The sequence below is a fragment of the Diadema antillarum genome, unplaced genomic scaffold, assembly GCF_040938485.1.
Source record: "Diadema antillarum isolate AM-2024a unplaced genomic scaffold, OU_Dant_1.0 scf00000003, whole genome shotgun sequence".
NCBI lineage: Eukaryota > Metazoa > Echinodermata > Echinoidea > Diadematoida > Diadematidae > Diadema > Diadema antillarum.
Genome location: NW_027270892.1, coordinates 1998967 through 2013807, shown reverse-complemented (window position 1 = coordinate 2013807; position 14841 = coordinate 1998967). Strand labels below are relative to the sequence as shown.

General features: G+C 41.6%; 1 protein-coding gene across 1 annotated transcript in view; it reads left to right on the top strand.

The window, feature by feature from the left end:
• LOC139734589 (adenylate cyclase type 10-like) overlaps nucleotides 1-14841 on the top strand; it is a 44640-nt gene that overhangs the window by 24015 nt on the left and 5784 nt on the right. Inside the window, exons 11-20 of the mRNA XM_071645409.1 lie at nucleotides 4527-4645; nucleotides 6453-6529; nucleotides 6992-7172; nucleotides 9829-9872; nucleotides 10254-10431; nucleotides 11029-11221; nucleotides 11973-12177; nucleotides 12963-13128; nucleotides 13414-13586; nucleotides 14145-14544. Of these exons, the coding sequence (XP_071501510.1) occupies nucleotides 4527-4645; nucleotides 6453-6529; nucleotides 6992-7172; nucleotides 9829-9872; nucleotides 10254-10431; nucleotides 11029-11221; nucleotides 11973-12177; nucleotides 12963-13128; nucleotides 13414-13586; nucleotides 14145-14544 (1736 nt within the window). The remainder of the gene's footprint in view (nucleotides 1-4526; nucleotides 4646-6452; nucleotides 6530-6991; nucleotides 7173-9828; nucleotides 9873-10253; nucleotides 10432-11028; nucleotides 11222-11972; nucleotides 12178-12962; nucleotides 13129-13413; nucleotides 13587-14144; nucleotides 14545-14841) is intronic.

Below are 14841 nucleotides of genomic sequence, written 5' to 3'. Positions count from 1 at the left end.
ATCGTCATGATAATTTTCAATATCAACTCTCAACCAATCATCAGCTTTCACTAGCTGATGAACACGTGATCTGGAGGGTCAAGATGTCGCATGCACTTTAGATATAGCAGCTGCTTGACACCTTGCCACAGCAAGAGAACCCTCCCCCCCCCCCCCCCCCCATCTTTCTTTCTGGGCGAAAAAATAGATACCCACTATGTCCACTCCTGATGAGGTAGATTGATCTGTGTGCCATCACTTCTAGAGCAGCACGCCACACCATTCATCAACTCACCTGCTGTTGATCTCAGCTCTCCCCCTCTCTCACACAACACTCTCATTCCGCCCATTCCAGCCGGTCCACCTCTCACCATCACGCGTGTCCATTCATAATCGTTATCAAGAAATCCGTGCAATCCTTCCTCTCTGACTTTAACCTCTCATCCTCTTCTTCGTGCATTCAATCTCCGTCTCGCATGTCTGTCTGTCTGTCTGTCTATCTGTGTCTATTTCGTTCACTCTCTCTATATTATGTATATGTAGATATATATATCATGTATATATATCTGTCTATATATCAATCTATATTTATCTATTTATCTATCTATATACGCGTATGTGTGCAACCCTTTAAATGTATATATACAAATGCATAAAGATAAATGTATATATGTATACAAGAGAGGTCTCTTCCACTACCCTGTATATATATATTTTTTTTTCAAATGATAGAATTTATTGATTTCTCGAAGCAACATAATCATACAGAGGATGGATGAACTACATAATTATTACTTCAACACCATATAAAGCCATTTCTTTGGTACAAACAATTGAAACACTTATCTGTGTTTTTCATGTTTTTTTTTCAAATATTCAAGTAACTCCTTACTAGCAAAGATACAATGAAGGGATATACTATAATTATGATATTTCCTACCATCAATACACAATACATAAACTCATCATAAATGCTATCTTATTATCCGATGGATATCATACCGAAAACTATTTTTAGTATGTTTATTTATATCATGCGTGCAAGGGTACACAGTAATGCAGACAAATGGCTGCATCCAACCAAAAGTGGTTCGCCAGGGACCTACGAAAGCAGCTGATTATGACCAGCCCGCCTCCGTAGCGCAGACAAGAGTATTTTTCATTAACATAGTAAATTATTTAATTCCATTTCGAAAATAGGACAAAATAACTCTTGGCAGTCCAAAAGCCCGCCCAGGCCCACCCGACATTGCGACGACGAGTCCACAGTGAACAAGTTCCACAGGACCATTGCAATGTACAGCTGATAAAAGGAAATTCGTCAATACTAATAGGCCCCATGTATATATATATATATGACATACATACATGTTATACGTGTAATCAGAGAGGAGAGAGGGAGAGATAACTAGATATCGAACTTTATTATTTGTAGCGCTCACATCTGTCAGTGTATGAGTCTTCCTTTTTCTTCTTCTGCGTAGCAGACAATCGATTTCAGTCCACTTGTCCAGCTTAGCTCCCGAATCACCGCATCTTTCTTTTGGCGCGCGCTAATGGAATGAAAAAGGAGAAGTCGTCGTCATATATTATACGTATTCATTTTTCATTTCTTACCTCCCGTGGGACGTTTTCCCCTACGAGTGTGGCACTATTTCAGAGAAAATGTACATATTTAGAACAGCGGCAAGATTTTATTTCTCCCCCGTGGTAGCGAGTGTATTTGACCGCGCCGATCTTTCCGCTTCCGCCTATAGGGGGAAATGGAAAAACGGATTTGCAGGGGGGGGGGGGGGGGGGAAGGGTTGGAGGAGAGACGGTGAGGGGTAACTCGAGCTCTTTCCACTTGACTCTCTCGGGTTTCTTCTTCATATCCTCCTCCTCCTTCTCCTCCTCTTTATTCTTCTCCTGTTTCTTCTCCTTCTCCTTCTTCTCCTTCTTTCTCATCTTCTCCCTCTGAAAAGTTGGTTTCTTTTTCATTCTTTAGTTTTTTTTCCACATAGTAGTCTCTTTTACGTCTTTACTTAGAGGCTAAGGAGCATAGGCGCCGGAAGTGGGGGGGGGGGGGGGGCAGGGGGGGGCGGCCGCCCCCCCCCCCCCCCCCCAATCCAAAAAGTGGGGTGGCAAAACGCATTTTTGCCCCCCAAAAAAGCCCCCCTCCAAAAAAAAAATGAATGAATAAACAAATAAATAAAAATAGATAAAATAAGATAGATATGTATATAAATGAATAAACGCGAAAAAACATTGCTACAAACGGCAGTTTTTGGACTGTAAAATGTCAAAATTTCCAAGCTCGCTCGCTCCGCTCGCTCGCATTCAATCGCTATGCCATTCTCCTGATGTTGCTGCCAGTAATTGCCAGCAGTTGCGCCCGATGCGCCCCCCATTGATTTCCAAAGCGAAAGATATAGCAACAAACGCCAGTTTTGGGACTGTAGAATGTCAAAATTTTCAAGCTCGCTCGCCCCCCCCCCCCTTAATTTCCAAAGCGAAAAAAAAAAATATAGCTACAAACAGCAGTTTGGGGACTGTAAAATGTCAAAATTAATCGTCAAATTTGTTCGTTATGCCATTTTCCTAACGTTGCAGCCAGTAATTGCCAGCAGTTGAGCCCGGTGCGCCTCCCCCTTAATTTCCAAAGCGAAAAACATAGCTACAACGGCAGTTTTTGGACTGTAGAATGTCAAAATTTTCAAGCTCGCTCGCTTCGCTTACTCGCATTGAATCATTATGCCATTCTCCTAATGTTGCTGCCAGTAATTGCCAGCAGTTGCGCCGCCCCCCATTAATTTCCAAAGCGAAAGATATAGCTACAAACGCCAGTTTGGGGACTGTAGAATGTCAAAATTTTCAAGCTCGCTCGCTTCGCTCGCTCGCATTGAATGGTTATGCCATTCTCCTAATGTTGCTGCCAGTACTTGCCAGCAGTTGCGCCCGATGCGCCCCCATTAATTTCTGAAGCGAAAGATACAGCTACAAACGCCAGTTTTGGGACTGTAGAATGTCAAAATTTTCAAGCTCGCTCGCTTCGCTCGCTCGCATTGAATGGTTATGCCATTCTCCTAATGTTGCCGCCAGTAATTGCCAGCAGTTGCGCCCGATGCCCTCCCTTAATTTCCAAAGCGAAAGATATAGCTACAGACGGCAGTTTTGGGACTGTAAAATGTCAAAATTTTCAAGCTCTCTCGCTCCGCTCGCTCGCATTTTATTGTTATGCAATTCTCCTGATGTTGCTGACAGTACATAATTTGTCGTTTCACACCGTCATTCCATAATCCATGTAAGGAAAACTTACAATGTTGCTCAATGACTGCGTTGTTGAATGTATCACATTCCGTAATGTATTGTAGTCCCATTATTGCGCACACACACACGCACAAGCATACACACCGTCAAAATTATTTTTCCACAAGGTGCCCACCCCCAATGTTTCGACCCATCGTACGCCACTTTATATATATGTATATATATATATATATATGTGTGTGTGTGTGTGTGTGTGTGTGTGTGTGTGTGTGTGTGTGTATGTGTATATTGTGTAACATATTAATGGTCTATCGTGAGCCCCCTCCAATATTTGCCCCCCCCCCCCCCAATCCAAAACTGCTTCCGGCGCGCCTGCTAAGGAGTGATATCAGGTTTGAATATCACCTGTTAGCAAAACTGATTTTAATGTCCTGATATTGAAGTGTATATGACACAGCACATGTGTATTTCTTAACTATTCATTGATAGTTTGGGGGAATTGATAGGCAAAGTTGATAGAAGACAAATCATATCCAGCGAGAGTGAAGCAGGAATCCAGTGCTTCATTGATTAACATTTTACAAAATAATGTCACTTGGATCGCCAGTCCACTTAAACTGGACTAGTACTCTCCCTGTTGCTTTCATCGGAGGAATTGAGATCAGGGATATTCTGATAAGTTACCACTAATCAATTAAAGAAAATGGTATAATGGCCACATCAATAATATTGACTTCCAGAAAGCCGTCTGTTTATCACATCAATATTAATTATGTGTTGGTGTGTGTGTGTGTTTTCTAAGTACTTCATTGTTCATGAATATATTGATTGACGTTCAAGGACGCGGATTTTTCGATATTCGTGTGTATACCCTTATGCTTATCAGTCTACCCGGCACAATCTGATTTTGCGGACTTGTATTTTATATATACCCGTATATTTCCTGAGCATGATACAATGGATTGTGCTTGATCTGAACTTGCTTTTGTTGTTTGTTGATATGCAAATCACCGTTTATAATGCAGGTTTGATATGTTATACGATAGCAAGCTTAAAGCTCGCATAATGACAGTTGGAGATAACGCGGCCGTCTTTTATGTTGTCGTTGACATTATTTTCGCAGTCTTACCTCTAATAGTATGATCAGGCGCGCGACTCCTGTGCAATGATAAGATGGATGCGCACTAAGCATGAGCTCCTGCGAAAATCAAGAGAAAGAATCAGATATCATGTCAGACAATCAGTCATGCCAGACGACTGTCTATTTTTTCCCCTCTCTCTCTGTCTTCGTTTCCAAGGGAACGAGTTTCCTCGTGCTGTTCGGCCTCCCGGGATTCAAACACGAACACGAGGCGTGTCATGCCGTGCAGTGTGCAGGCCAGATCAAAGATGTCGTCAGCGCCATGATCGAAGTCAAGTACGTACATCTCCCCTCAAAGGAAAACGGGTGAAAAAAACAACAACAATAAAAACAAAAACACAGATGCCAGCACAAAGTTATTCATGTCCCTGTACAGATTCTAACTGAAGCATAATTATACGTTCTCTCACCTTTAGAATCATAGCTAGTGTTTTTACAGAGCCTTTAATTAATATTCGTGGCAAATTTTGGGAATGCTTGTTATGAGAGAAAGACAGAGAATTGAGATGGGGGAGTCTAGTTTCACAACTACACCATGTAGCAAGCTCAAGTTGATGAGGATGAATTCTCATTCAAATTTCATCCCACTGGAAGTTTATGAATTCATACACTCCGTTGCGCATGAGATTATTTTCCTATTGTTAGTCCTGCATAGCCACGCATACATGCAGTAGTTTTGTTTACGAGATGAACGAGGCTCATTAATCCGTTGAGGACAGGCTGATTTTGCTGTAACACACATTTACCATAGACACCTGCTCGAGTATACAAGGGATTAGTCGTCATTGGGTTAAGTTACCTTTGAGTTCCCTGGGAAAAGAAGAAGGTTAGAGGCTGGTGGGTGGCGCGAACCAATATAAGTTGATTTACATAAAATACTAAATAATATATGACGCAGTAGACATGTTTTATATAGTCCACCACATCTTTCTGTTCTGAAACTATTCAACTTTATTTTGAACTCATGCGTCTACGGGGAGGTAGATAACAGGTGCAAGCCGGTAACCATCGACACGATTATCCCCTTGGTGTTTGAATAGCAGGAAGGTGCACGATCATGTCGAGCCATTAAGAAGTTATTCACATGGTTCGTTTTATAGTTCAAGAGCTTGTCCTCGACTCTTGCACGTCCTTCCACATAGGCCTACTACATAAAGATTTCTTTCTTCTTTTATTCGTGGATACGCGTATTGCTACTAGCTCTACCTAAGCAGTAGAAAGTGGTGAATACACTCGCACCATGGAGCTGACGTACCTCCATGGTCGTTTAATGAAATTGAATTGCTGAGCGTATATTATTCCTTTCAAAGGCCTCGCCGAGTCTTGCTTTTTGGAAGAGTAATGATGGAAGCTTTCCAGAAATAGATTGGAAAGAAAAAAAGTGGAATGGAGATGGATCTTATTATCTGAGATACATGACTGAGGCAAGACACTAATAAGTAGATAGATGGACAGATAGACAGATAGATAGATAGATAGATAGATAGATAGATAGATAGATAGGTAGATAGATAGCAGATAGATAGATAGATAGATAGATAGATAGATAGATAGATAATTAGGTGGACAGACCGATCGACATCTAGATAGATATAGAGATAGATTTATGGATTGACAGATGGATAGGGAAAGAGGTAGGTATATGGATATAGATTGATAGCTTGGTGGATCGATAGATAAATAAATTAATGGAGGAATATAAAGAGATAGATGGATAGATAGATGGATGGATGGATATAAAGATAAAAAGTTATGTACGTACACAATGCATGCGTACATACGCATAATATACATACTACAGATACTCAGAGATAGATAGACAGGGAGAGATAGAGAGAGATGGAGAGAGAGAGAGAGGGGGAGGGGGAGATAGGAAGAAATGAAAACCCTTCTACGAGTCCCTAATATTTACGCTTATACTTAATCATCAGGGGTTATGTCGTTAAATTTTGATACCATATCATATTGTAGCTATTAGTAATTGTTTATTGATCTATGTCATAATTGTTTTGATATTAACTAGCTGATCTCCGTCAACTCGAAAGAAAATGCTACCTATTTGTGATACTTTTCTTAAATTTAGGCAAATCTCAATCGGTGTAACGACGGGGAAAGTGTTCTGCGGGGTCGTCGGTCATGCGGAGAGACACGAGTACACTGGTGAGTAGGTCCGTGGTTCGAATGGCAAGAAAGATTTTTCCGAGAAGAACTTGAAGTCCTCAGTTAAGTGTTCACACAATTTTCCAATGAAGGTCCTTAACTGTTTAATGTAGTGTGCAGTGGAAATTTGAAGTAGTTATTGAGTATATTGTCTTGTTCAATAGCTACGGAAGTATAACAAGTGGTATATATTGTAGTAGTAGTAGTATAGTAGTAGTAGTAGTAGTATAGTAGTAGTAGTAGTAGTAGTAGTAGTAGTAGTAGTAGTAGTAGTAGTAGTAGTAGTAGTAGTAGTGGTAGTATTATGTAGTAGTTGTTGTTGTACAGCTGTAGTAGTAATGGTATACGGTGATGATAAACATAATCAATGTGAAAATAGTGGAAGAAGTTGTCTTTAATCTTGTTTATTCGTGTCAATTTTATTTCTTGAACACTACAATTGCGTTGTTTTCACAACTGCAGTGATCGGCCCCAAAGTGAACATGGCGGCCCGACTAATGACTCACTATACGGGTAAAGTGTCGTGTGATGAGGAGACAAAGAAGAGATCGCGTAACGATTCGCGCGGATTCATCAGGGTGCCCGACGTCGAGCTGAAAGGGATCGACAACCCCGGCACACTGTGGGAGTACACAGGGGCAGGGTAGGTCACACGCACACGTAACGATAGATGATAGCGAACACTTCTAAAGCGCAACTATCCACCTAAAAGATGCTTTGGGCGCTTTATGGCTTTAAGAAGAAAAACAAGAGGGGAGGGAGTGTGTTAAGTGATTTTCTTTTTAACGGTATGATAAAACGATAAGCTTTCAAGCGACGAAATAGCTGCAAGTAGCATGTTTGTTCGAGAATCGTATCCACTTTCATCTTTTTTCAACATAATGATCATCGTACAAAACTTGGGATTTCATGACCTTCCTGTCCGTAGCAACATGGACTAAAACACTTTGTGAAATCGAGTACTAGTATTATGAGATGGCATAGCTTTGTACCTTTGTAAATTTGATAGATAACGAAAAAAAACCACAAACAAACAAACAAACAAAAAACATCGTGATGATTGCGAGTTGATTCCAATCACATTATCGTCTTGTTGATGATAAAACCAGCGGTTGTCAAAGGAGGAAGAGAAAAAGTAAAACAAAAACAAAAACAAAAACAAAACATACATCACTAGCAAAGAAAAAGCACTGACATTGTTATGTTGAAGCCCGCCACCATCGTCAGCTGTCAGGTTAGCGAATGTCGCGGTTTCCTTTCTCGTACCTTGGATCTACGTGGGTCCATCATGGTCCCAGCAGGGAGGTGGAAAGAATCTGGAGAGGGTGGGGGGGGGGGGGGGGGTAACAACAGGAAAGTTACCCCCGTTAATATATTTCGGAGTATGCACGTTCATGGGGCAAATAGTACACATTTTTTGACTTGAAAACTTGAAAACACCAAAATTCAAGCCATCCGTATAGTACCGTATACCGTATAGTAGAAACTTATTAGCCTACTGCTTCGCCTATAATCTCCGAAACAACCCATGATTGACCCCTGATACATTTACATAATAAATTTCCTATTGGACTTTTGGATACTTCTTCTGAGTTTGAGCACTGAAAAAAAACAAAAACCCTGAATCTTGTAGCCACAATAATTATCATGTGATAAACATTTGGCGTTTCACCACTGTGCCTTATCGAAGAAATTCAATTTACTTCACCTTGACGAAGTTGTTGTTTTCTTCACCGGAGTATCACAATGCAGAGGGAATCTGTGGGTAAGTTAACATCAGTGTTGTGTTGTGTGCTTGAGCCTGCCGCAAGAAACACTTTCTCGTGACTACCACAGCAATTCATACGCTCTCCCTGATCCTCTCATTAAACTGCATGTATTTCAATTAGCTGCAGCAACGCGCGTGCGCACACACAATCTGTAAAGATGTATGCATTTGATCATGTAAATGCGATGATATCTACAGCAACATAACGCAATGTCACATATCCATACCAATACTCTACAGATTAGATGAGCAAGTAAAGCATGTACAGGTTTTACTTCGCTGTAAACATGCGTTTATCTGTGCGAAATCAATGAACAGCAAATGAGGGGAAAAAAATTAAAAAGAACGGGAACGGAGATATGGATTGGAGAATTACGGCTTCTAAATGCAATTTACTCTCTTTCTTTGCAAGTGGTTTCAAGGGAGACATTCAGAGTAGTAAGCAAACTTTGTCTTCTATTCATCTCCAGAAAGTTCAGTGCTGAAGCAGTGACATTAGGTCATCCCCGCCTAATCAACTTGGCGGAGTAATCCACGCAGCATTCTATCAAAGCCCCAAGAGTTTTGCTTTGAACATAAATGAGACGACACGGTTAGGAGCAAGGACAGGCGCGGTATCATCAATCTAAACTAGTGTCAAAGTCTCATTTCCCCCAATTAGACATTAACAATACCTAATAAACCCTGCCGGGAATTCGTCTAATTAATTACAGGTAGCATTCTGCACAAGAGGCCGTACAGCTTCGTTTGTTTGTTAGTATTGTTTTAATTTTGGCGTCTCATTATTTCAATTCCTTGAACTGCCGAACTGCGATCTTGCTTTAATTTTCGCAACCGCTAAATAAGTTTAAGTATTTTCTCTGTGGTGAAGGAGAGTTCAGTTACCAGTCTGTTCACTTCATGACGGCCATTAATTGTAACTATCAGGAGAAAATTTTAGACTGTAACGCTGTGACTTTATTTTGAATAACGTCAGTGCAAGGGAAAATTAAGAGGAAGATGGAATTTATAAAGTTTTGCCAGTGACATTCCCAGAATTCGCTTTACGCAATTTCATTCTTTATATGCGTTAATGTTGCTTTAAAAACGAGTGAATTGCCTTATCCAACTGAGAAAAAGAAACATCAGTTAAATTAATGTGCACATGGGCTAATTACGAACTGGCTTGTTACGAAATGGCTTCTGATAGAAGAATACACAACATAGCAATGCTTTTAGCAGCTTAATCACATCAATGGTATCGAGACACGATTTCGCTTTCCAAACACTTAATATGAAGTGAATTTCGCTTGCCAAACACTTAATATAAAGTGAATTAAGTAAAATCGGGACTCATATTTGAGTATGCTTTATTCAGATCATCGGTTCTAAACTAAAAAAAAAAAAGGAAACATGGTAGGCCACAGAAATCCTAGAATGTTATGATTCTAACCTGGATGTTATGATTATCTTCGATTTGAGCTCCTTTTGTTTTTGTCGTTGTGCAGGCAACAACTCTGACCCTTGTTTCTTTTTTTCATCTTCCTTCTAGAAATATCGATAACTCTATTCCTGAATATGGATATCCGCTTCTTGGTAAGTCTATGACATCTTTTATCTTTTTTTTAAAAATCTTTTTTCGTCTCCGGAATATATGCAGATTTCATCACAATATTAAAAAAAGACTCGTTTTTATACAATCGTATTTTGCTCCGTCCTTAAGTATCCAGTGTATGACTAAATCACTGTTATTATACAGTGAAAATTTGTGTGTTTTCTTCACTGCACTCTCACTCTCAGCTTTAGCACTGAACGTTAGAATATCAGTTATTAATATCAAGATTCATGAAGACATGGGATATGTAACTGAATTATCTGTTGTATTTCCGAGTTAAGAATTCGTTCGTAATAGGGTGTCTGCTACTGTTTATGTCTTTCTGTATGTCTCTTGACCTTTTAACCTTTTCTCTCTGTAAGCATACGTGGAGGAGTTCGAACGATGCTGGAAGGCTCTCTGGCACATGTTCTCGACGTCCACACCGACGCCGAGTGTCCACGCCCTAACCAGGTTTATCGTCGTCGGTGGTGATCCCGGCGTCGGGAAGACGCGGTTCATGCGAGCCATCATCGACGCCGCAAAGGGCTTGAATATGACGTGAGTTGAAAATTGATCTTGGCATATAACAAAGCCCCAATCTTTGAGTGTGAAATGTCATATTTTGTGATCACCCTTTCTCCCCTTGTAGTCAGGTCGCTTAGTGAAATCACGGTTACACGGCGGATAAATCTGAACCTCTTTTTTTGTGACTATACTACCTGAGATACATAAGCACGGTGCTATTTTCGCGACATGAAACTTTCGCGAATTAGAGCCGACGCTCTTTTTCGCTGCAAGATACTTCCGCGAATTGTCAATGGCATTCAAGGCGTTGTTTAGAATCGTGCGCAATTTGCATTCGCGAATCTTGACTCCTCGCGAAATTTGCGAAATTGTTTCACGCACGCGAAATTTTCTGCAAAATGAAATTCAGCATTTGTACCATGAAATAGAAAAAAAAAATAAACGCAGAGGGCTCCCACTCTAATATCAATGAGTAGGTTCTGAAGGGATCATCTCTCCAAATTTGGTGCTTTTGTCCGCCGTGTAACGGTAATCTAAAAATTTGACGTTAAGCGACCCGACTATTGGTACCTATGAAAACATAAGATGTGGTTCAGATGACATAACGTTGTGTCTGTCACACTCTTTCAGTGTGATCACCTGTCTACCCAGTCTGGGCCAGTCCAGCACCCCTTACCACACCATCTGCTCCGTGGTGCTCCAGTTACTGGACCTCCAGGAGGTCCGAAGTCCCCAGGAGAGGGAGCAGAGACTCCAGGAGCGATTCGAGGACACCGAACTCTTCTGGCATCTTTGCCTCCTCAATGATCTTCTCGGAATCCAGGTAGAGTATCGATTTTTATTTCTTCTCCTTTTCACCATCTCTTCGTCCTCTACTTGTGTGTGTGTGTGTGTGTGTGTGTGTGTGTGTGTGTGTGTTCCTGTTCCTTCTCTCATTTGTCTATCTTTCCTCGCCTATGGAACTCCCTCCCATCTTTTCTCAGTGACATTGACAAACTGGATCACTTTAAAGCCTCACTGAGGACTCACCTTTTTCACCAGGCATTCTTTATTCTTATTACTAACTCTCTTGGAGGAGTCTGCGCCTTTGAATGTTTCTACAACAGATATATGGCGCTATACAAATGCTATGACTCATCATCATCATCAGTCCTGATCACTCCTCCATCATCATGATCTTTTTCCTCCCTCTCCTCTCTTCTTCTTCTTCTTCTTCTTCTTCTTCTAATACCACTCTTTTTTTCCTTCATTTCCTCCTCCAGTCCTTGTTGTTGCTGCTCCTCCTCATCCTTCTTCAAGATAATTTTCCTTCCTCCTCGTCCTCTCTTTATTCCTCTTTTTCTCTTCTTTCTCTTGGTCCTTCGTTTCATCCTCATCCTTATCTTCTTTTCTCCCTCATCATTATCTTCTTCCCATTCCTCCTTTTATCATCTTTCTTCTTTTTCTCTTCTCTCTTCTCTTCTCCCATTCACTTTCTTTCCCTTCACATTTTTTCCTTCCTTCCCCATGTAAACCCAAGTATTCTCAGAAATTATAATGATAACCTATCCAAACCAAACCAATTTTCTACGCAGATTCCTGTGACTGACGAGATTGCCGAACTTTCCCAGCGGGAACGTACTCGTGCCCGACAGGCCGTGCTTGCCTACATCGTATCGGAAACCATGAACCGCGAGAGCACGGGCACCCTGATCGCCATAGACGACGCACACTACATCGACCAGGACTCGTGGACGTACCTGGAGGCACTGCCGTCGAAACATTGTATCGTGACTTTGGGTACGATCACAGAAATTCCGAGAACACTAACTTTCCTTTTAACATTAACTTTGACAGGGATAACGTCAACCAATAATATTTCATCTCGTCTCGTTCCTCCGCATCAAACCTTTTATCTGAAGCAATATTGTACACCTTACAAACAAAGTCAGTGAAAATCTTAGCTAAGAGTCAATGAATGCAGCCCGAGATCAAAAGAGTGAATTGATGAGGTTGGCGACATCGTCAGTGACAGATGATGAATAAATCAAATCACCTTTAAAATTGTTCATTTAATTTTGTGATCTCGTAGCATGTTCCAATCACTTCCAGCTCACTAACAACTTTGATTCAAAGTAACTTTTATGTTTCAGATGTCCTCCAAATCCTCTATAATGTGACTTCAAATGACCAAATAACGATGAAGAGATTAAGTGCATAGCCTTCCAATTTCCTACTGCTGAACAATAATGCAGTTTGATGTCAAATCTTAGCAGCGTTATGGCCCATTTCTTACAGATAATGCAGAATGATAGGAAGGTCCTAGCCATGGTATAAATCTCAACCATTTTTGTGTTTACCGAAGACTTCTCCATCAATGGCTCTACTCTATCTTGACTTTCCAACACTAAGGAACTTCTAAATCACTCTGTATTCGAAATGCTGAATGATTTTAAATTCATGAACCAACGTCGTCTATGCATGTGCAATCCTAAGAATCGACCAAGTCTGAATTTCTCAGCTCAGTTTACTAGCTTTCCCCAATAAGTTCTTTTCTCGGTAACGCCCTCTTTCGTCTGACCCAGGGATGGGTAATTTTCGGCGGGACGCTGAGATTCCCCCGACCGCCACGCGGATCCTGCAGTCGAAGAACACCATCAACATCAAGCTACAGGGTCTGGAGCCGAGCTGCATGGAGCCCTTACTCTGCCAGCTTCTCGAGATGGAGAACGTCCCAAGGGAACTCACCACGTGAGTGATGAAGCTCTAATTTTTATCGTTGGAAACATCGTTATACGGTGCGCTCTCTTTGTAACTAATACGGTTAGAACGAACCCTTACGAATTATTTTCTTTTCATTACGAGAATCATCATTATAAGGAGAGGCGTTGGATTTGTTTGATTCTGTTTTGTTATTACTTTTGTTTCTGGGTTGATTGTTAGTTGCTGAATGTGTTGTTTCGTATGAGGGGCGCTGACGAAAACGGTTAAGTTTACAATAAAAGCCTCTGAAACTTTTCGTTTCCTGATGAATAGGATGCTGACGTCACATCAGCCGGCTCGCATCAACCCGTCGTGGGTGAAGCAGTGTGTCTTCAACATGCTGCACCACGGGCAGCTAGAACTGGACACAACCGGCGATTGCCCCCAGTGTCGAGTGGCTAAAGGTGTGAGGCTCATGGAGCTCGACATACCACCATCATTACGAGGTGAGGAGTTTGCTCCTCCTTTCCTTTCTCTCTTCATCCCTCCTCTTTCGCTCTCTCCCTCTCCTCTGTTTGCTCTTTCTCACAGAATATCAAATGCCATCTGTCCTTACTAAAATAGCAATTAAGTGACGTTATGATGTTATTACATTCAATGATATTTTCATAGTTAATTTTGAGAGATACCAAGATGAAAATAATTTTGGACCAGGAGCAAGCTGATGAAAATGATGACGATGACGACTCACAGAGTCTCATCTTTCGTCTCCTCCCTGGTCTCTCGCTCCCTATCTTTCTCCTTCGTAAGGTTCTCTCTTTCTCACTTAGTCACAGACTATACAATGATATCAACAGCCATGTATCCTTATGAGAAAGCAAGTGCAGCTGTGATAAATGTCTATCTTATTAAATTCTTATAATAGTTAAAGTATTCTAGAAGCCATTCATCACGAGAAATGCGAAGATCAAAACTTTGGGCTAGAAGCAAGCTGACGAAATTGATGACGATGACTTTACTAAAAAAGTCTTTGATTTGCTGATCTTTAAATCGTAATCACACAGGCTGCATGATCGCATTCATCGACCGTCTTCCTGAGCTTCAGCGCACCACGGTCAAGATCGTGTCCGTGGTCGGCTCCTCCTTCACGCCCGAGGTCATCGCCTACCTCATGCCGAACGCGTCGCTTGAAAAGATCCACCCGACTATCGGGGCGCTCCAGTCCGCCGGCGTCCTCGCCTACGGTGGCTTGGGCGGGAGCGACTCGACGTCCGGAGGGAGCACGGCCGGGTGCGGGTGGCTGCGGTTTCAGTCCATCACCTTGCAGGAGACGGCCTATGCCCTCCTGCTGGAGAAACAGAGACGGAAGCTGCACGAGAAGTACGCCACATTCCTGGAGAACTATCATCTTGCCAGACGCAACGGGGAGACGGGGAGTAGCAGTGTCAAGAAGCTACTTGGTTCGTTCATTCGTTGGTTTGTTCGTTCGTTCGTTCGGTCGGTCGGTCGTTCGTTCGTTCGTTTGCTCGTTCGTTCGTTAGTTCGTTCGTTCGTGCGTTCGTCCGTTCTCTCGCTCGTTAGTTTTTTTTTTTTTATTTGTACATGCGTGCGTGTGTCTGTCTGTCGGTGTGTATGTGTGTGTGTGTGTGTTTGTTGTTGGTTTGTGGTTTGTGGTTTGTTGTTGTTGTTGTTGTTGTTGTTGTTGTTGTTGTTGTTGGTTTGTGGTTTGTTTGTTTTTTGGTTGGGTGGGGCTTCATACTT